The 22,953-nt window shown below is 35.5% G+C and overlaps 2 protein-coding genes across 3 annotated transcripts; both read right to left on the bottom strand.

Moving 5' to 3' along the window:
• Nucleotides 1–1,585: 1,585 nt before the first annotated feature.
• LOC147542303 (uncharacterized) lies at nt 1,586–3,214 on the bottom strand. The gene has a single exon (XM_086638138.1). It carries the CDS (start codon nt 3,056–3,058, stop codon nt 2,327–2,329), a length of 732 nt encoding a protein of 243 aa, XP_086494264.1. The 5' UTR covers nt 3,059–3,214; the 3' UTR covers nt 1,586–2,326.
• A 5,995-nt stretch (nt 3,215–9,209) lies between these two features.
• EMB2369 (tRNA synthetase class I (I, L, M and V) family protein) lies at nt 9,210–18,387 on the bottom strand. Of its 2 annotated transcripts, none has more exons than XM_086634902.1 (20): nt 17,716–18,387; nt 15,833–15,977; nt 15,689–15,741; nt 15,281–15,400; nt 15,088–15,192; nt 14,613–14,836; nt 14,423–14,489; nt 14,189–14,343; nt 13,645–13,909; nt 13,352–13,546; nt 13,154–13,233; nt 12,487–12,549; nt 12,290–12,371; nt 11,675–11,752; nt 11,502–11,600; nt 11,245–11,417; nt 10,926–11,103; nt 10,753–10,830; nt 10,059–10,190; nt 9,210–9,662 (listed from the first exon to the last, which is right to left on the bottom strand). In XM_086634902.1, exons 3-20 carry the CDS (start codon nt 15,716–15,718, stop codon nt 9,420–9,422), a joined length of 2,367 nt encoding a protein of 788 aa, XP_086491028.1. In that variant the 5' UTR covers nt 15,719–15,741; nt 15,833–15,977; nt 17,716–18,387; the 3' UTR covers nt 9,210–9,419. The 2 variants fall into 2 exon arrangements, with proteins under 2 accessions (XP_086491028.1, XP_086491027.1); XM_086634901.1 differs by having other exon boundaries at nt 15,689–15,745; nt 17,716–18,342.
• Between the last annotated feature and the right edge of the window lie 4,566 nt (nt 18,388–22,953).

The raw sequence follows: 22,953 nt of genomic DNA on the forward strand, positions 1-22,953 counted from the left end.
ATTTTTGTTCACCACCTACCCCAGAATACACAAGTGTATTACACTACCCAAAAGATAACACTATAATACTTTTCAGCAAGTAATTCGATCAACTGGAAATAAGCATCTATCAAGAATCAAGGGCAAATATCAACAATAACACCATCAATATAAGTCAAATATTCATTTGAATGAAATTAAGATCTAGGTCTAATATGAACAGATTAGTGAAGAAAATTATAGCTTATGAAGATCCGGTTTATTATAGCCAAAGAGAACCCAGCAGAGAGAGAAAGCCAATAACCAGGAATACTACCCATCTCTTGACTGCAACCAAAATTAAAACCCACCATTAGAATACATGAAAAAACCTTTAATAGCTTTCTGATGGGTTCTTTATAATTAGAAACAAATTGAGAATCAATCATCCCCATGAATTAATCGTGGTCTGCCTCAAAATCCATTTGAAACTTGAAATTCAGTTCATGTACTGATCTTCTTCACCTAACTGTGATATCATTCAACAATATTACTCAAATCCCGATAAGTTCTGAAATTGATTGTCGAACAAACAAAACTAAAACCCCCAAATTGAAAAACAAACCTCATATAATGGTAATATAGCTTTTGTTAAATTGATTGTCCAACAAACCCCAAATTGAAAAACAAACCCAAAATTGATTGTCGAACAAACAAGATCCCTAATTCCTCCCCCGTGAGCTTTTGCTGCAAATGACACAACAAGTAGTGTTCTTACTTGGGTTATAAAGTTTCTTCATGATGGTCCAAAATCTTTACAAATGTCAAGGTAATAGCTTCACTAATCAACTCAAATTCTTATTTTTGGTTCACTTCTTTTGTTTTCAGACACATTATAGCATCTATTGGTTGGTTCTTCACTATCACTATCCTCCCAAATCTCAGATCTGGGATTTGGGAGGATTGTGGCGAATGAGAAACTTCCCTTCGCAAGAACATTAGAGTGATGAGAGGAAAAAAATAGGAGAGAGAGAGAGGGATGAAGAAAACAAAGGAAGGAAGAAGAGATTTGATGGTGGTGGTTTTTGGTGGTGCTAGGGGAAGAAGAAGAACAAATAAAAAAAGAAAAAAATGAAGTAAAAAAAGAAAAAAAGTGAAGTTAATGGGGTCGCCGGCTCTCTGAAGAAATGGATAAAGGACATGAAAGAAATGTTATTTTAGAATGAAGGGTAAAAAGGTAAAAATTATGTTGACTGTTAAAGTTGACTAACAGAAAAATAAAAAAGGGGGCTAAAATAGAAGCTGGTCATCTTTAGGGGGCCAAAATGGAATTAACCCAAAAAAAAAATAATTTTGAAGGTCGCCGGCCGGAAGTTTGGCCGGCCGGCGACCCTGCCGGAGAAGATGATGATGTGGCGTGGTCAAATGATGTGGCAGAGAGAGAAAATGAGGTGGAGGAGAGAAAATATGGGTGAAATACACCTTTAAAGGGGTTTTTTTCACCCATTCAAAGAGGGGGGCCCTTTAACCAAGCTAAGTCAAAGGTTTTTTACTAAGTCAACGAAACCATAGGGAGGCCTTTTAAAATCTCGCTAAACATATTGATGTACATAATGAAGCCAAAACATTGCCAAGAATTGAATAAATCCATGCAAATTAATTAACACACATAACTACATAAATCAACCCCATCTGCTAATAGTGAGGTTCTTAATTTAATTTTTGCTCAAGTACATGACAAAAACTAATAATTATTGACCAAACTAACAAATATTGATTTTTATTTCTTCATCTATCATCTTATATATTTCTAAGATTGCTAGTTTAACTGCATCAGACTCTAGTTTAATTAATTGAGAAAATCAAGAATTAGATCATCACCACCTCTTCAGAAACAAAAGAATATGTACACACCCAACCACAAAAGGAATCAAAGAGAACCCTGCATGCATGCCCATGTCCCATGAAACCCTAGCTTGTGTCCATCCTTCAACAATAACACTATTATTCCATCCAAAATGTCTATCATGGGAGACTTAGGTTAAATTATTGATTAAGGGATAATCAGTATAAATCCGAAAAAAAAAAAATTTGAACTTATACTCTGAATTAGCCTATTAATAATGAATGGTAGTTCACCTAAATTTCCCACTAGAAATCAATGGATCCTAGACTGACATATAGTTTTTTTTTTAAGAAACCCTAGACACACTACTACGGAGTTTTTCTTTCCCGACCGTTATAGATATTCAATTTGTAACGGTTCGTTATAAATATCCCGTTACAAATACTCCATATTTTTGTAGTGACATATGACTAATTATAGCTAGGCAGTGATTGGTATTGTTATAAAAATTAAGCCTACTAATCAAAAGGCTTTGTGATAAAAATCATGAAGCCTCTTCCATGAATCCTCCCTTTGTATCTTCAATTGCTTATAGAAGTTACCAATAAACATCTCAGCCTTAGTATACAACTCTTGTCCACTAAGTGCATCAACCTCTTCTTCTTCTCTCATTAATACTGATTCCCCGCCATCGTATTCTTCCTCTACCCGCTTCGTTACAAAATCTTGGGTTACTTGATGATCGGCCTCACAACCTCCTATAAAGAAAAGACTAGGTGTAGAAGGAGACTTGTTTACTTTTCTAATTTTAGCATGAACTCTACCAATTTTCTCAGACTTTGATTTCTCTACTACCTTCTTCATGATCACCTTCCTTTCTTTAGTACCTTCATGATCTTTAAGTAGTACCATTGATGGGTTTCCTTTAACGATGACCGAAGCCCTCTCCTTGTTTGAAGAAGCCTCTTCTAAACCTAATGGAGACCTAGTAGTGGTAGTAGTAAATGTGGGTTTGGTTCCAAGAGTACTAATAGTCAATGGCTGAGGAGTTTGTTGTTTCTTGGTGATTTGATAATCATGAACATGTGGGTGAGAAGGTTTAAAGGAGCTAAGAAAACCAGCTTCGGCACCTAAGGCGATAATTAGGACATTAAGGAGGAAATAAAGATAGGGTTGCCTCATCGACGACGATAAAAAAGGAGTGATGAGGAGTAAAAGAACCATGATAGATAACTTGGCTATTTGATATTTCATTTGAATGACTCTCTATGAGCAAGCAAGCAAGCTAGTTTTGATGTTGGATCACTATATGCAGTGTGCCCTGTGGGTTAGAGGTAGTATGTTTATGGAGATACCAAACCCTAGGTATATATAGACATGGGAGAGAGATCTAGAGAGAGATAATGGGAAAAGACATACATAAAGTAAGAACAAGTTGGGGCACTAGCTAGTTTCTCTGAAACAAGTTAAAACTAGCTAGTGATATAATCAAAAATTAAAAGGGAGATTATGACATGATGATATAACACAAATGGGGTAAAGAGTAGATATTATGGTAGTCCCATAAAAATGACCATATACATCTGTATGTGGGTTGGAACATAATTGATCTTACGAAAAATGTTAGGAAACAAGAAAAACTGGGCAGCCTTTAGACAGAAATCTAATGTGGATTGTTGTGATTCGTGTTTTCGGTGATTATAATTCATTAAGCAGCGAATCACGACAAACCACATATAATTTCTGTCCAGAATCTATATAATTTTTCTTGGTTTCCTAGCATTTCTCATTATGCATGGGTTAGAGCATTGTCCCTAATTTAGGGTAGCTAGTTTAAGTAAAAGATTGATGGGGGCTAATTAGTATTAGTTTGAATACCTTTCAATCTCTATTACATAACCACTTGTACTATCTAGCTTAGTAAGAGTTGTTTTTTTAAGAAAAACTGTATTAGAAGGTTAGGCCAAACACTGGTAAAATTAATGTGTCCAAACAGTCAAAGAAAGCTTACAGCTGAACAAGATGTGTCCCTACCTCACTTACTTATCTGCCTATAGGGCATCTACTAACAATGAAAATCCATCTTTTCTAGCATATTGCTATATATATAGTTCTTATGTAACAGTAGTGATCATAATACTTAGCAACACAATAATACATAGAATCACAGACAGGCTAGGGGGTGCCCAAGACGACCATCGACATTTGTTAAATTTGAAATCAAGCATTGTTCATAAAGGCTGTAGAAAATAGTTTTTCGACATACTTAACAAAATAAATAATAGTCCAGACTGTTGGTGAGGATAATTGTGAATGTCCAACGAAAATTTGGTTTGAGCCCTTCGAGTGGCCATTTTTTTCTTGTTATTATGTGAAAAATGATAGAAGTGGCTAGAGAAGTAGGCTTACCCTAGACTTAAATAGGACTCAATCGTCTAACGAGAGTGAAAAATTCATCAAGAGAGAGAAAGAGAGTTGACTCGAAGAGAAAGACCGTTGATTTTGTGTAGATCTATAGTAAGCTTTGATTTTTAGCCTCTTGTTAAATTGGTCTAGAATTCATCTCTAAGTAGTCTAATATTGGTCTAGAACAAGAACATTCTCGGTATTTTTAACAAATTTGGTAAAGTTTTGTAATTCATTTCAAAAACCGTATTATTCAAGTACTCCTTTTGACTAGCTAGGTACGTTTGATGTGATTACACGTTTGTGAAACGTAATTCCGTCTTTCGAAATGGTATCGTAGTAACTGAGATAAACATCCGAGCCATCAGCCATATGTATCTATCGAAAAATGAGGCATAATATAGACTATAAAACATGCACGAATGAAAGTGATCGAGTTTGAATTTAATTGGACAATATAGATAAGGTCGGTCGATATATTCTGATCTTTGGAGCCAAGTTGTCGTGTGCCGTGGACCCACTCCAATACCCTTTAAGGATCTTTGCCCTTTGGATCCAAACCAGCAGATAATGAGAGTGATAGAAAAAAGAAAAGAGGAAATAGATGAAACCAAAAGCGAATCTTAGTCTTCATCAACCCTCCAAGGGCCCCCCAAGATTATCCTCCACTTGAGTTAGTGCTGTTGTGGTCCATACTCACCTTCAGGCTTCCAGGAATATCCTCCTGATATTTTGTACAATATTGTTTATGGTGTAATCTGGCCCGACTGAAGGCAGACCGACAAATATGTCGCTTCCGACCTCAAACCAGGGCCTCTTAACCCAAAATTGTAAGGGTTTGCTAGGATAATTTTGTGCTACTATTGTACTATCTTGAAGTCGATTTTGAAGTGTTCATGTAGGCCAAGAGGTCGCCTAGGTGGTCATCAAGGTGTACTTTTATCATTTTTTTGTTTAGATTTAGTACATGAGTCTTGTACCACAATTGTCTTACCCGGCCTTCCTAGTAAGAGGTTTAGGTCTGTTACAATTATGAGGGGATACCTGCCCAAGGTGTGTGTCTGTTAACTTATTTGTAGTATATGTAGGGAATGTTCTCACTCACTTCCATGGACAAATTTACCTTTGACACTAAGGTTGGTGGAATTTATGTACATGACAATCTTTCACTCAATTCATCCTCTTGGTTCCTACGCGTGTGCTTACGAATTTTTCAAAAAAGTAGGCTGTGATTTATATCAATTTGTTATGCGAAAGACTTATTATTGAGATATCATTATTATAAATACAAAATTAATATATAAACGTAAATGTAGCACATTTTATATATTCTGGTAGTAGATGAAGATTTTCATGGACACTTGAGAGTCCATGAACATATATAGGGCACTCAATTTTGGACATTTGAGAATCTGCATCTGTCTGCAACATTCAAATTTGAATATATATAAGATCCACAAACTTCTGAAGTATTCAAATTACAGATATCTGAGAATCTACCAATTCCAAAAGAATATAATATAACTAGCAGTGGTAATACAGAACCCACACTTTGATTATATGGGTATATAGCCATCGGCTATCTAATTTCTTTATGTTATATTTTTTGTTTATTTGTTTTGGAATTGGATAACTAATATTGAGAGGTCAAGGTGGTTAGACTGAAAGGTCACTTCAAGTTTCTACTTGATGAATAGCCGTCTCCCAAAATGAGTAGTGGACTACAAGAACAAGACAGAAAGAAGTTTCTCACATCAAAACAAAAGGAAGGAAAAGATAGATAGATTAGACCGACAAGGGGAGAGAGGGAACTTTTAGACAATACTAGAAGAGTCATCAATTTGGCTCATCCTTCACGGCACACCCTTGAGTTTATCCATATATTATATTACTAATTTCTTATCCAAATCTACCATCTTTTTCCTCCTAATAAGTATTCTTCAACCCTTCTCATATACATACATATATAATATATACATCTTTGGTTCATTTATATAGTCTATATACACAATATTATAGTCTATATAAGTATGTTGTTAAATATAAGATACAAATTGTATTCATTTCGAACCATAAGATTGTGGGCCGAACTTGTTTCATACTATTAAGATAAATAAATAACTAAACATCATGGCTTTGTTTGTTTATCATCTCATAATGAAAATAGTTTTTCCTCAACATGCATAATTTTAAAAATCATATATAGTTCTCTTTCATAGAATTACTAACGATTGGTTTATTTATTTTTCTTCTTTTGACTTATTGTTGGACTATATTTTGTTTAGAATCAGACACAAAAACTTGCCGACAATACAAAATTAAACTAATGAGTATCTTATCAAGATTTCAACAATATAACAATACAAAGGGTAGAAAAGATTCATTTGTCTAACTACAAAGGAGCATATATATATATAATGGTCTCTAATAAGTGTTTTGTCACAATTTTCAAAAAAAAAAAACTATTTGCTATTAGGATGCAAAGTGATGTATAAAATTGAAAACACTCATCTTCAATTAAAGCTCATAATTTGTGATATCAAGTACTAGCTATTTATCACCCATATCAAGAGATAGAGCTAAAGATGAATATACCACGCCATTTGGTGAGTGGAGTTAGTTGAATATGAGGTATAATTGATCCTACTTTCAACAACCCAAATTTCCTTGGAAGCTTTCAACAAGAAAAAGATTGCCTTGGAAGAGTTAGGTATTTCACTTTGGCACATAATTTGAATAGTCTTGTGGGTCCTATTTTCTACAACTACTAAGTACCTGGGAGGTGGGTACGGCCTACCTAGAAGATTTGGGAGACCAAATGCAGAAGCAGACGTCAAGAGCCGGTAAGAAAAGACGTTGAACAAGTTTTTGGTGTATTTTTTGCTATTATCGGAGGGCAGTCACGTCGTTGGGATGTAGAAACACTAAATAATATCATGAAAGCATGTATTATAATGCATAACATGATAATCGAAAATGAAGGACCTAATGCAACTACCGATTTTGATGAAAGTATTCAAGAAGCAGTGTTTCCTAGGAGAGATATTGCCGAATAAATATTTGCTCGTCTTGGCCGAGGTAGAAGCAGAGAAATTCATACACAATTGAGGGCAGATATTATAGAACACTTGTGGAATACAAAAAATCACAACGATTGACGAATCTTTTATCGTTATTTTACTTGTTCTTCTATATTTCAGTTATATGTTTTTTAGGGAGTTATTATGTATTTGACTTTTCAATCAATGAAATTCTATTTAAAAGAAATTTAAATGTTATTGGTTTAATTATTTTATTTAAAAACAAAAGAAAATTTTATTGAATGGGGTGGATTTCCAAATTTAAAACAGCATGTTGACAATTACGAACGGCTATATTTGGGGACTGGGAACCCCAGCCTGAACTCCGAGATTGGGGATCCCACATTTGAATTTGGGAACCGCGACCACAAACATTGGATTCACTCTAACAATCACTTCATCAACCTATCTCGTCACATACCCATACACCCATTCAGATAATAAAGTGATTTACATGACTCATTGTAGAAGTCATTGTCATACACACAAATTCCATCCAATTTGAATAATCAAAAAAATTAAAATGAAAACAGTCATTTTTTTGTTTTTTTTGGGAACCGACTACGTTGTTGTCGTTACATTTTTGGCATTGATACATCAAAGATATGATAAGCTCATACCCGCCCACTCAAACTCTAAGATGATCAGGCTTATAGTCCAACTAGATAATGGTCTAAAACCCAACTACACTACATTATTTATACCCTAATAATCTCAATTCAAATAACCAAAGATTTCGAACCTGGGACCTCCACCTTCTCTGGTGTTTTGAACCTGGGACCTCCAAAGGTTTCTGGAGTTTATGTCAACACCTTGGAACCACTTGGGCTGCCAACTGTTGACGAAAACAGTCATTTTTAACACATGAGTGTCCAACTTGTAACATTTATTTTATGGGGAGGGATTAATAAAGTGTGAGAATGAAAAAGAATTTGGTTATATATTGATCCGGTTACCATTGTGGGAGATCAAATAGTTTAGTTGTTATGATCGTCGGATTAAATGCTGAGATGGGGGAGTAAATTGAATTCAGAGGCAAACATGATGCAACATCACTCATCTCAACTGCATCTTTTTTAAACTGATAATAAGTGTGCTTTTTTTTGTTCGGTCTATATGTAGCTGGAAAGAGCTCTATAAATTGATAGATCCAAATTTTGAATTTAAAAAGAAAAATTATGTTTATGAACCAGAAAACGAAAAAAAAAGTAATTCAGATCTAGTTTAGACATTTTTGGAAGTTATACTTTCTTTTGACACTAGAAACTATGAAACGTTTTAAACCAAGAAAACCTAATTATTGGAAGTTATGATATTCTATAGGGAGCCTAATTATTGGAAGTTATGATATTCTACATGGGTTCTTTCTTTTTTCATTGGTACGGAGTGGAGTGCTCCTTGACTTTTTCGTCCTCTACTTTTTCTTCTTCCATTTTCCCTTTGATATTTTTTTCGAAATCTTCATCAAAATCCTTAGATTTTTCGTGTTTTTATGTTGAATATCATCTATAGCTCGTTCACGAAGAAAGAGTCTAAATTTAGGCTTCAAAAGATCTTCAATTTTTATTAGAAATCAGTTCTGATTTGTGAGAGTCCTAGTTTTTTTTAATGATTTTTATCTGATCTAGTTTTTGAACTAGTTACATCCTTGAAAAGTGTTTGTCATCTGCTTCAGAATGATTTCGAGTGATTTCTAAGTAATAATCGATTCTCTGAGAATTCTCGGACTGCCACTCGGACGCAACAGTAAAAGAAAAGTGCACCTATAGAGTTTTTCAGTCAAATGGGATTTGATTAGAATCAACGACTCTAGTAGAGCTCCTACTACAAAAAAAAAAAAAAAAAAGCGGGGCGCCTATAGAGCCACATAATTGTGTATATTAAATTATAACTAGCTTTAGCCAACTATCTGACCTTGCTTTTGAAACAGAAGTTTTGGTCATAGAAGGAACCAACACTTGAAGATACATTTTCTCACTCATGACATGTTAGTTTTTTGAATATTCAAGTCCTAGATCCTGTATTCCACCACTCTTAACAACATTTTATACTTTAATTTTCTTTTTCACAAAATTCTTACACAAAAGCTCTAAAGACTAAAAGAATTACAAGAACCAGTACAGATTTGACTACCTAGGGCTTACCTTGACGTTTTGTCGGTCTAATATAACATTCATGATCTTGCCGGGAACATATATTCTTTTTTTAACTGCCTTTCCCTCTAACCACTTTGAAAGCTTCTCATCTAATGATGCTAATCTGAAAGCATATTCCTCTGTACATGATTTATCGACTTCGATGGTACCTCTTGTCTTGCCATTAATCTGAACCGGTAGGATGATAGTTGAATCTTGTAAGTATTCTGGGTTCGCCTGCAATTTAGCAGAAGATTATCAACATGACTTGTTGGAGTCTGATTCATCTTTTATCTTACTCGTCATTATATGACTCTTTTGATGATAAAGTTGTAATTTCAAGTAAATTAGATATTTATTCCTCAATTTCAACTTGAAATAAATAAAAATTGGTAAAAAATATATTTGTTTTGGACGTTCTTAGCTAATCATATTTTAAGAGGTGGGCAATTGGCGAAGGAAAAAAAGTCTGAAATCTGACCCAAATTTAGTCAGACCTTGACTCTTTCAGATCTGAATCAATAGAACAGTTTGGGATAAAACAGCACAAATCAATAATGAAACCTGTTAGTGCCGTGCAAATGAAACATAACTAGACAGAAAATAATATGGAGTTACTGACTAAAGGAATACCTTTGGAAAAGGTTGGTATGCCACAGAGTCTGTATGTCCAAGACGAAACCAAAGCTCCTCAGCCATGTGAGGAGCGTACGGCGAAAGTAACAAAACAAATGCTTCGATGATTGTTCGTGGATGTTTATCCCACTGGCAATGCAAAAGAGAGAAAGTTCAGTAAGATACTTGGTCATAAAACAAGCAAACCTATAGAAGGGACAAAAGACATTCTTTAGCCATGAAAACTAAATTTGCATATCATCAAACAAATCCTACTACTCTGCCAGTTTTTCGCAAGTTTCATGATATATACATAGTATGCAATAAGTTTGCGAGGTGGAGTCTGTAACGTGCGGTGACACTAAACAAGTTAATCATACAAAAGAAATCTACAAGCAATCCGACCCATTTGTAGGCTACCGAGGGTTAGCCCTCTAACAGTTCTCGTTAGTGTAATAGGTTAACTTTTGGGGTGTATATCAATTAGCTCGAGGCAATCCATCCATTATAATAGTCTCTATGAACCAGCCTCCTCTATAGGTATTCTTGGTTCTGCCCTTGTAAGTCTCACGAAAGATCAACAAGTAATGGGTTGACTTGATCATAAGACATAAATGAATTTTAGTAAGCATTGTGATCTGAGGAGAGGGTGGACTGAATCCCCATCTCCCATAAATGCTCCTCTTCAATAAGAAAAATTTGGAAAAAGAACCTTATATGCTGCATTAATGAACTCCATCATTGCAGAAATGCCGGTATTGAATCTTGTCCCTTCAATTTCTTCTGTTACCTGCAATTAAAGTTTGACCAATCTTTCATTGAGAAAATAATCAACGTGGTCACTAAAAGGAAATCGACTCCCTTCAGATAATATGGGTAGCTGACCTTCTCGATACATTTATGCAGAGAACGCAGTTGTTCCGAAGTGGGTTTTTCGTCAACGGAAATCGTGCCCTCTCCAAACGATCCATTAAGTAAAGGTGGTCCAACAACTAACCTCCAAGCCCTACTTAGAAACCGATGGACACCTTCAATGCCACCAGTGCTCCAAGTTTTGGAGTCTCTGTAAGAAAAAACGAACATAAAAGAAGCAAACTAATAAGAGAATGATGCTTCAGTTGATCCCCAGTGTCCATAGATCCTAGAAAAAATGATCCTAAACAGCAACAAATTCAACAGATAATGGGTTTTTATCCGAAGATACCGTAGTGGTCCCATAAACATCTCGTATAACCGAAGCGAATCTGCACCATACTCAGCTACAACATCATCAGGATTAATGACATTTCCCCTACTTTTGCTCATTTTATGAGCTCGTGCAATCAAACGGATGTTTGGGTCATCTTTTAATACAAAGGAATCTCCTGATTTCACGACCTATACCAAGGGATTATCACGACCTTTAGTTGAATTGATCAAAATAGATTGGAGAATATATTATAAATTTAATAATGAATAGACCTTTTCGTCAGGTATTCTTTCTTGGATATGCTCTGGCATATTAGAAGAATCCGCGGATATTAGCTTCCCCTCTGAATCTCGACATGCCGTATACTCAACCTGTTACTACAAATTGTTAGAAAATTTTTATTATCAATGTTACCAGTTTGGCATGGAGAAACAACTCTACTTACTTCCCCGAGTATAAGGCCCTGATTTATGAGACACTGGAAAGGTTCCTTGGTGGACACAACACCTATGTCATAGAGCACCTGGAAGGATAAACCCATTTTAACAGAATAATAACAACTACAAATATTGGCATCAAACTAGTAACTCAGCATGGATGAACTCAATATATTACTTGAGTTCTATATGATACCCTTTTTAGACGTGTAAACAACTTTACATGGAACAATTATTTCTTTGTATAAAAGTTCTCAAGAAAAAATTAGACCTGAATTTACTTAAACTTGAGATATAAGAAACTGTACCATATAAACACACGTGAATATCACATACTGGTTTATTTTACGGCTATATGTTTATTTATATTTTCCTTAATTTTTATACTTGGTGTCTTTGATGTTTAATAGAAAAATGATTTAATGAATTAGAGCGCATAAGAGCTCTAGGGCCACTAGGATTCTAGCTAATATCTGTAGATGGCATGACATGGTGGGAGAAGCAATATTCTACCATATCTTGTTAAAATCTAAGGTACACTAAGGATATATCAGACAGTCAGACTATATTCTGCGAGCTCACAGAATCATGGCTCATTCTTATGTGGTATCCGGATGACAAACCTTGTGCCAGAACCTAGCATAAAGCAAGTGAAGAACAGAGTGTTCTGCACCACCAACATAAACATCAACCGGTCCCCAATACCTGCAGCGACAACATCCTAAAAGTGGTTTATCTATCAAACTTTAGCTTGGAATATATTTTCATTTAGTCATTTGAAAGAAAGAATAGTCAAATACATGATCATGGCCACGCTTACGTTTCTTTGTTCTTATCAACCAATGCTTCAGAATTTTTTGGGTCCATGAATCTCAAATAGTACCTGCACGTAAACTGCAAATATGTTAAACTTCAAATCACACGTTATTAAGCAATCAGCAAGAAAAAGACCATGTGCTAGTTTAATGTGGAAATCGGACTTCATAATAAAATACTAAAGAGTACCGATATTAAGTTTCTCCTTAAACCAACCATTAGACAATCCAAAAACCAGTAACGAATTCATAATGTCGAAAAATTGTTCTCGAAGAACTTGTCTGACATGTTTCGACTTCATCAACAAAATCTAGTATCATGGCGTTTGCCCTTTAGTCGCCAAACAGACATTAAGAAGGAACAAGTGTACAGGAAGTAGTTAGTTTATATTGGCAAATGGCAATGACAGACAGAATGACCAGATTTTGCTTTAGAAAACTGTAGCTTCAGATCTGGAAGTAACTATTCTAGTAGCTCATTATCTCAGTGAATCATGAAATCATTGAAACCTATACTCTAAAGTCCAAGAAGTTGCTATCTTTTTCCTTATTGATTGTTTTATGTTGAACATTACTTTCGAAACCAGCCTATCGTGGAAAAATAAAAGGTAGAGAAAATCCTCTGCTCCCAAGTTTAAACAAAATATAGAAAGAATTATAAGAACACATTACCAGCAAGAACCAGCCCACTGTGGCATTGTGCTTGTCTCTCGTGTTGCAGGTTTTCCAGAAGTAGGATCAACAGTCTTAACCTGCAACCAGAACAAAATGAGAACTGTTGGAATGTAAAACAAGTTGGGTAACCAAACCGCTAATTATGATTTCATAATTAATAAAGATTAATAAGAATTAGTATATAAAAAAACATACCCAAGAAACTGCCTTCGCTAATGGTGGTTCCCCTGTTCCGGTGGGAGTGAAATCATCCAATTCAGGAAGTGTAATTGGCAGTTCGCTTTCAGGAAGAGATACAATTTCATCAGTACCCTCGGGGTAAATAACTGGAAATGGCTCCCCCCAATAACGCTGCCGAGCAAATAGCCAATCCCTCAGTTTGTAGTTCACCTAAATCAAAAGAAATTTGAGAAAAAATAGTGAATTACAGTATGTGAGAAGAAATTAGACATCTAGAAACTGCTAGACTAGTTGAGAAACCACACTACCTTTTTCTTCCCATACCCAGTACTCGCAGCCCAATCAATGACCTTGGAAGCTGCTTCATTGCTACTCAATCCATTGATATTAAGTCCAGATGTCAAATTTGATGAGTTTATAATGATACCTTCTCCTGAATAAGATTTCTCACTATAACTGGAACCTTCATCCTCTGGTTTCACAACCCAACGAACTGGAATGTCATATTTCATTGCAAAATCATAGTCACGAGAATCATGTGCAGGTACAGCCATTATTGCTCCAGTACCATAACTGCAAAGAAGGTAAATTCATATACTTACGTTGAGACTTGAGACTTGAGGGAACCTCTTGTGAACATTCGTTGCATATTAGAGCAAGTTGGTCCACAAAGGGACTACATGCATGGTGAAGTTATGAAGAATTAACTTCAATATTAATAATTCGTGACTATTTATAACTCAGGGTCATCTGAATGATGAAAAGAGTGGACCCATCTACTTATATATGTACACATCTCTCGCGTGGAAGAAAGAATTTTATAAAAAAGTAAAGAATAAAGTTGAAGACAACCTTCCCAGAACATAATCTGCTACCCATATTGGAATAGCTTCCCCATTAGCTGGATTTCGAGCATAAGAACCAGTAAAGACACCTGTTTTTTCTTTCTGAAGCTCAGTCCTCTCAAGGTCACTCTTTCTTGATGCAATTTCTATGTACTCCTCCACCTGCAACCATTCCTTTTCAAGTTATTCAAGATTAAGAATATATTATGTCTGAATGGAATACATAAGCTAATAAACATACAGATTTACTTTGTTCGTGGGATCCCAACGATGACAAGAAAGAATGCTCTGGTGCCACGACTAGGTATCTGCAGACAAAAGAAAAGTGATGGAGATCATTACTGCACATGGAGTACAGACTTTAGCAATTTAGGGTGCCTTCTATAGGTACATGAACTTCTCTAAGAAAAGTTAAGGAACAGGTTTTATACGTTGCTCCAAAGATGGTGTCTGGTCTGGTTGTGTAAACAATGAGTTTTATGTCCCTTTCCTGTCCTTCAGAATTAAGTACTCGAAATTCCATCTCAGCCCCTTCTGATCTTCCTATCCAGTTCCTTTGCATGTCTTTTACACTTTCAGGCCAATCAAGGTCATCCAAATCTTCAAGAAGGCGATCAGCATATGCAGTGATTTTGAGCATCCACTGGCGCATGGGCTGTATATAAAGCATGAACTTAAAATTGACAGGCCTCACCAAAGACCAAGGACTGACCGGGAATTTCTATCGAACAAAGCTGAAGTTATTGTCCATTCCTATGCATTGATTGACCAAGTCTAATTGGTACATGACTAATAAATTGTACTAATCAGACCTTCTAAAGGAAACCATCAGTAGGCTAGCCCGGCTAGCATATTGGTGGTGGCACCACTTACAAGAACACATCACATAGACAACATTCATAATACCTTTCTTATAACTGGATGTCCGCCACGTTCACTGACTCCATTGACTACTTCTTCATTTGCCAAAACAGTACCTAGAGCAGGGCACCAGTTGACTGGCACTTCAGCCTGAAAACATGAATGATGGATCAGAGGTGATACTAGTTTGAAAAAATAATATAAAGTTTGTTCTGTTCCGTGAGAATCAAGATGGAACCTGATAGGCAAGTCCTTTCTTAAACAACTGAAGGAAGATCCACTGAGTCCATCTATAATACTCTGGTTCAGTTGTTGAGAGCTCCCGATCCCAATCATATGAGAAGCCTAACGCTTTAAGCTGTTATACAAATTGTAAAGGTAAACAAGTTCAGACTCTTCACAATAATAATCGACCGAGGTATTGTCTGATTATCTCTAAGCCTCCAAAAACAATAAGCTATGACTCACAGGATATTGTTGATTTAAGGACTCTAGTTCTACTAGCCATGACCAAAACAAGCATTATCATCGACACTAAAATACATTAACCAGTGATTCTTCACACTAACTTAGACGGATATTTAAGAAATTCTATAATTAGAACAGATAGTCGATAAAATTCATAAAGAAACAAACATTACATGACCTGCGATCTGAAGCGCCCAATATTCGTCATTGTGGTAATTTTTGGATGAGTCCCTGTCTGTTTACAATTAGGCCATGAAAAATTCCAGCAAATCAAACCGAAGAAAACTATTTTGAAAATGAAACATTACAAGTGAAACCAAACCTGGATTGCGTATTGTTCAGCAGGCAATCCAAATGCATCCCAACCCATTGGATGCAAAACATTGAAACCTTGCATCCGTTTGTATCGGGCGAGAATGTCAGTAGCAGTATATCCAAGTGGGTGACCCACATGCAATCCAGCTCCACTACATGCAGTTAAAAAGTGTTGAGTATACAAGAGAAATTGTAACACCAACAAGCAAATGCTTGAAGAAATTTCAACCAAAATGACCATTCTGAAAATACCAACTCTATTAATATGTGTTAAGTTTGTGGTCTTCCAACTCAAAACCAATTGGCAATCAGTGGAGAGGACCTAGACATTATATTCTTGGTTGCTAGATCGCCCTTCTCCTATGTGGGACTATTCTCGCACGCCCTTTCACATGTGGCATTATGAGTGTTTCTTTTATCTTTCCGGGTGACGTGGAGCACGTGCGGCTTTTAAGCCTATCACCTGTGGGCTTAGCTCTGGTAGCATGTTAAGTTTGTGGTCATCCAACTCAAAAACAATGGTGGCCAATACGCGGACAACCGTTTTTCTTATATGGACAATTATTTTTGGGCCCGATGTGAGTCAACTATGCTTGACTTAGTTGACTTTGATTTAATAAGGGGACAACTCCATAAAGTCTTAAATACTAATAATTAGTAATTTGTGGACTACTAACAAAAATAATAGTTAAAGATTGAAAACCCAAACTGTCTTCTTCTTCTTCCTTCTTCTTAGTCTTCTTCTTCTTTCTTCACTTCTACTAAAAGTAAACTGTAGTTTCTACCATTTTTTTTATCGAATCCTAGATGGATGAAGAAGACAAAATATCTTCTTAGTCTTATTCTTCTTTCTTCACTTCTACTAAAAGTAAACTGTAGTTTCTACCATTTTTTTATCAAACCCTAGATGGATGAAGAATACAAAATCCCTCAATCTGCACCTGAAGAAGTTTTTCCGGGTGTTTCTATAATAGGCATTAATGACATTGATGAGGTAAAACAGAACATAACTTGCGACGAAAATCTGGCAAAATCGGACAATTTTCCAGATTTTCGTAGCAACTTAGCTTCTGTTATGCCGTATTTTCGGAGAAATCTGACGAAAATATTGCATAACAGAAGCTAAGTTGCGACGAAAATCTGGCAAGTTTTCTGATTATGCCAGATTTTCGTCGCAAGTTATGTTCTGTTATGCCATATTTTTGCACAACACGAATTACCAGATTCATCTTCCTCTTCACCATCGTTTTCAGAGTCGGAACCAACAGATCCATCTTCGTCTTCCACATTTTCTCTAATTTTCTCTGCCATCAGTACCATCTTCTTCTTAATGGTTGGTTTTAGAGTTTTAGGATTCTAACCTTTGTCTTTAGGGAGATTCTCTCTCTAGAAATTTGGGTGATGATGAAGAACAAGTAATAGAAGAGATGAAGACTAAACTAACCTAGGGTTTATGGAGAAAGAGAGAGGTCATCAAATAATACATCTGATTCTAAGAGGATTTGAGTGAAAATAATAGAGAGTTGTCCCCTTAGAAACTGATGTCCATATAAAAATTTAATTTTTTTTGCGTTGTCCACATAAGATAGTTGTCCATATAAGAAAAACGGTTGTCCGCATATTGGCCACCAAAACAATTTGCAACGAGTTGAGAGGATCTACACACTATATTCTTGGTTGCTAGATCTTCCTTCTCCCATGTGGGACTATTATCACAGTTCCATAAAAAGACTCAATTTTTAACACCAAGGACCAATTTTTTGTCAGAAAATTGTGCCTAATTTAATCAATTCCCCAAAATTTTAAACAACCCATTTGTTTGTTCCCTTTTGTTATTACTAAAATTGAGCTAAGAAACCCTATGAGAGAAAAAAGAGTGAGAAGTTATACCTTGGATAAGGGAACATATCAAGAATATAGAATTTGGGTTTGGAGGTATCAATATCATCAGGAGTTTTGAATGTTTGATTCTCTTCCCAATAGTGTTGCCAACGAGGTTCAATTTCATGAAACGGGTATGCCCTTTTTGGCTTCTGCTGCTGTTGTTCTAGTTGTTGTTCGTGCTTCTTAATTGGGGTTTCCTCATTTGTTGAGCTTCTGATGATATTGATTCTTTGTTTTCTATTTGATAAACGAAGAAGAGGAATAGAGTTTATGGTAGTGATGAAAGATGGGATCCGAGGACATAGGAGAGAAGGTGGGTGTTGTGAAGTAGCAGATAAAATTAGTTGCATTTGGGTTTGTAACTGCATCTGCATTTAGTTGTTGTATTTTTCAGTTTTTGCATTACAAGAAGAAGAAGAAGAAGAAGAAGAAGTGGGCGTGGCTGGAAACAGAAGATGAGAAGAAGATAACGCTTCCAACCGGACTCAAAAGAAAATCACAAAAAGTACAACTTAACATGTCCAACGTTCAAATTTAGGAACCCTCACCCACAACCTCCAACAACGGAGAGGCTAGGCTCCCTCCCGGGCTCCCAAATGAGAGCCGGGCTAAGGGGCTCCCATCCCCTATTATGACCCTTGGAGGGTTCCCGACGGTCATAACTGGGTGGATTCTCTTAGGCTGCGGGGCTTCCCAACGGTCAAAATCTCATACACGTACAAAATTTAGATTTAAGAGCTCCTGTTAGAAGTCCAACATTGGAGTTGAAAAAGTTCAGGGGCTTCCACACTGGCAGTCTGAGTCCCTACATTGGACTTGCTCTTAGAGCATCTCCAATGCAACACTCAAATGGAAAAACTTAGAGTGCCACCTAGGACCTTTTGAGTTTTTTGTAAAAAACTCTCTCCAATACAAAACTCAATTTGGATCTCAAAATGACGTGACATCATTTAATATTGAGATATCTCAAGAAGAAACTCAATATTTGAGACTTCTTTTGAGGATCTCAATTGGTCACTCAACATTAAAAGCAAATCTAACCATCTAGCAAATGACACCTGCGTTATTTTTGGGTTTTTAGAGTGTTGCATTGGAGATGTCTTTTGAATTGAGGATCTCAATTGGTCACTCAACATTAAAAGCAAATCTAACCATCTAGCAAATGACACCTGCGTTATTTTTGGGTTTTTAGAGTGTTGCATTGGAGATGTCTTTTGAATTGAGGATCTCAACATTGACATCTAGGAAAGAGAAACTCAATTGAGCCTTGACACGTAGGACAATTTGAGTTTTTTTGAGTTTTGCATTGGAGATGCTCTTAATCTATGTCTAAATTTAGAAATAAAAAAAAAGGTAGAGTCTTTGGAAGAAAATCTGTCGGCCATAAGCAATTAGTCAATCAAGATTGACTTAGGGTTATTTTTGGCGCAAAAATTTACTAAGTGGTCTTAATGATTAAGTCTTTATGTCTCGGAGATTTGTTGGGTCAAAAACTAAATATGCCCCCTAAGTCAATCTTGATTTTTTTTTTTTTTGTTGAACTCCTAAGTCAATCTTGATTGACTGAGTCTTTATGCCTCAAAGAGTTTTCTTTATGCCCCAAATTGTCGGCTAAAGTAAATCATAAAAGATAGAGAGGTAGTAAGATAATACTAAATGAATCAGAAAGTTTACCACTATATTAAAAAACGAAAACCTTAATAGATAATAATTATTGGGTCTGATGCAAGTCAAGTATAGTTGACTTGTTCTTGATTGGCGACACAACTACATAGAGTTAAATATTAAAATATAAATTAGCTTAAGGATTATAAAATAAATACAGTAGATTAAAAAAATAAAATACAAATAGTTGTCATTATTATTACAGTTAAACTACAACCTCCATCACTTCTACATCTCGCAATATTAATTAAAACAACCTCTTCTTAATCTTCTTCTCGCCATTACTACAACGAAAACTATAACTAAACTTCAACCTCCACTACCTCCACATCTCGCGGTATTAAATAAAATCACCTCAAATATATAAGGGGAGAGAATCTAAGTTCTAACATCTCCAACTCCTCCTCAAATTTGTTTTTCAAACCCTTGACGATGGAAAAAAAATCGCAACAGAGGAAGATAGAACTCTCAATTTCGTTGTAACTTTGCCTGTAACGAGACAAATTTTTTTAGGAATTCCACAAAAATTTGCCCTGATAAAGACAACAAAATCTAGCAACTTTCTTTCCTTGTCCCATATTCGTAGAAACATCTCCTTGACTTGTCAATTTTTACGCAGAATTTCCACGGAACACGAGAAGATGAATGTGATTTGCTCGTTAAGAGCAACAAGTTACTCGGTTTCCAGGCTTCCAAAACCCTAGATCCTGAGCTCAAGGATTTCTTTTTAGAGCTATTCACTAAATATCCTACTACATTGGTGAACAGAAACTAAGAATTGATGTTTTAGTTAAGAAAAAAAAAGTTGTCTCTCTCTTTGTCAATGGTCTTCAGTCATGAGTGCTTTAATTTGCTTTGATTTTTCCATAACACTTTCTCCCTAAAACTTAATTTATTTTATTCTTATTCCTTTTTTTTATCCCTCCTCTTTATTCTTCGTATTTTTCACCAGATAGAGAGATAATAAAGACGAAAAGAAAAAAATAGAAGAAGAATAAGAGAGAGAAAAAAGAAGATGAACTGAGAAGATGGAGAAAAGAGAGAAAAAAGAATAATTTTAAGGTTGTTGATCGGAGCATCGGTCCGTGATTTTTTGTCAGAGAATAACGGTGAGGTGGAGAGAGGGAAATAATAGGTTGAGGTGACATGGGATGAAGTGGAGGAGAGAAGGAGAAATTGTATGGACATTAATGTTTTTACAATTTCTTAGAATGGTTCTATTTTTGGCCCCTTAGGATACTCTCAGAATAACTTGAAATTTTTTTGGGCCTTGGGGGTCATATCAAATTACTCCTTCGCCGGAGTAATGTAGAGAGAGAGAGAGAGAGGAAGAGAGAAACCTTTTTTTTTCTAGTTTGAAGGCCGCCGTCCGGAAATTTGGCCGGTCGGCGACCTCTGCCGAAGAATGTGATGAGGTGGCGCAACGGATGATGTGGCGTGAGTTGGCAGAGAGAGAAAACATGATGGAGGAGAGAGAGTGACGGTGTTATAACGGAAGGGGGCCATATGAGTATTTCTCGTAAAGTAGGGGGCCAGGCGGGAAGCTGGTCACAAAGTTGGGGGCCATTAGGGAAATAACCCTTTATTTAACTACTACTGCAAAAGAGTTCAACGTTAATAAATATTTATCCATTCTAAACTAAGAGCATTTCCAATGCAATACTCAATCTTAAAAATTCTAAATGTGGTATTTAGAGCATTTCCAATGCAACACCCAATCTTGGAAACTCTGAATGTCACATAAATTTTTTAGAGTTTTTACTTAAAAACTTTCCATTGCAACACTCTATTTAAATCTCTAAGATGGCGTGGAGGTAGTTACATAGAGATATCTCAAGAGGACACTCTTTCTATAGTGTCGTCTTCAAATATCTCTAATTGGCCAACTCATCAATATTTGAATTTCAACCAAGTCTTCTATATTTTCTAACAGCATCTCCAATGCAAAACTCAAAAAAGTCTCTATTCATCCTTTGTGTCAAGTTCCAATTGAGATTCTCACTCCTATGTGGCGTTAATAGAGATTCTTAAGTTTTGTATGTCTCCAATGCAAAACTCCAAACTTATATTATTTACTTATGTGACATAGTTATTTTAGAAAATATTGAAGACTCGATTTCTATTGGTTGAAAATCAAATAATTGATGAGTTGCACAATTAGAGATATCTCAAGAGGACACTCTAGAACTAGAGTGTCCTCTTGAGATATCTCTATTCCACTCTCGACACGTCATCTTAGAGATCCAAGTAGAGTGTTGCATTGGAGAAGATTTTTAATCAAAAACTCAAAAGTCTTAGGTGGCACTCGGAGTTTCCAAGATTGAGTGTTGCATTGGAGATGCTTTAAATAACTAATTATTTCTTTACATAAATAATTAGGACACATAAATAAATAAGATAAACTTAGAATTTTGCATTGAAGACACAAAAGAATTGAAGATCTCAATTCCCGCCTAAGAGTGAGAATCTCAATTGGAACTTGACACGGATGACAAATATAGGCATTTTTGAGTTCTGTATTGGAGATGTTCGTAAATAGATGCATCTCAAGAGTAACACTCTACATTTTCTTTAGATATCTAGTATCTTTTTGATATAGTTCAACAAAAAAAAAGTATCTTTTTGATATATCTATAATTGCCAATTTCATCAATTTTTAATTTGGACAATCTAAGTCTTTATATAATTTAAAAATAACAAAACACTTTTGTACAAAAAGTTATTATTTCATAAAAGAATTTGGAATTTGCATTGAAAAGAAAAAAAAAAAATGTGAGGAGCTCTAATTTGCTATAAAGAATTGAAACTTAACATATAAATTGAGTTTTTTTTTTTGCGCTAGAGATGCTCTGAACATAAAGAATAGAGAAAAATATTTTTTTTATATGTAAAACAATAAATAAATTACTCTAAATAAGTTGAATTTTGGAAAAAGGAAAAATTGGAAAATCTTTTGCCCGAAAAGAAAGTCGCGGCTTTGGGGAATAAAGAAAAATCCTAAAGAAATAAATTTTAGTCAACTGATTGACTTTTTATATCTATTTGTTGCTATGGGGCTTCCAGTTCTGGAATTAACATAAAAAAAATTAGAAAATTCATAAAAGAATTTAGAAGGAACTTTTACAAACTAAAACAAAATCTTTCTATAGATCTACACTCTAAAATCCTTCCAAGTGTTTCTTCTTTTCTTCATCTTCTTCTTAGGACAAGCCCAATGTTAGGGGGCTGGGCTCCCAAAATTCAAAATTTGGGAGCCCATCCCCTAGCTCCCAAATCGGGAGCCCGGGCTGGGGGCCTCCCAGCCTCATAATATGGTTGTTGGGAGTCTCCAACAAACCCCACTTCTTTTTGTTTTTTTTTTTTTTAAAAATTAATCTTCTTAAAATGTTTTGAACCATTTTTATATCTTATTTTTTTTGGTCTCCTTTTGAAATTATCTATCTCGGACAATATCACATTTTAACTTATAGTCGAAATCCAATAATTCATATTCGAAATCTAAAATCAAAATTTCGTACATGTACTTCGCGCACGTACATTATTTGGATTTCAGAGCCTTTGTTGGAGTCTGACGTTGGA

Source organism: Eschscholzia californica, unplaced genomic scaffold, assembly GCF_041429995.1.
Source record: "Eschscholzia californica isolate CP2 unplaced genomic scaffold, dmEscCali1.0.p SCAF_4, whole genome shotgun sequence".
Classification (NCBI taxonomy): domain Eukaryota; kingdom Viridiplantae; phylum Streptophyta; class Magnoliopsida; order Ranunculales; family Papaveraceae; genus Eschscholzia; species Eschscholzia californica.

What these genes read in the sequence shown, in the direction of transcription:
- LOC147542303 (XM_086638138.1), bottom strand. Translation starts at nt 3,058, where the DNA reads ATGAAATATCAAATAGCCAAGTTATCTATCATGGTTCTTTTACTCCTC.
- EMB2369 (XM_086634901.1), bottom strand. Translation starts at nt 18,083, where the DNA reads ATGCAGATGCAGTTACAAACCCAAATGCAACTAATTTTATCTGCTACT. An exon ending in CTGAACAATACGCAATCCAG is followed by an intron (nt 15,746 to 15,832) that starts GTTTGGTTTCAC and finishes AATTGTAAACAG; the next exon opens with ACAGGGACTCATCCAAAAAT. An exon ending in GACACCATCTTTGGAGCAAC is followed by an intron (nt 14,490 to 14,612) that starts GTATAAAACCTG and finishes TTTTGTCTGCAG; the next exon opens with ATACCTAGTCGTGGCACCAG.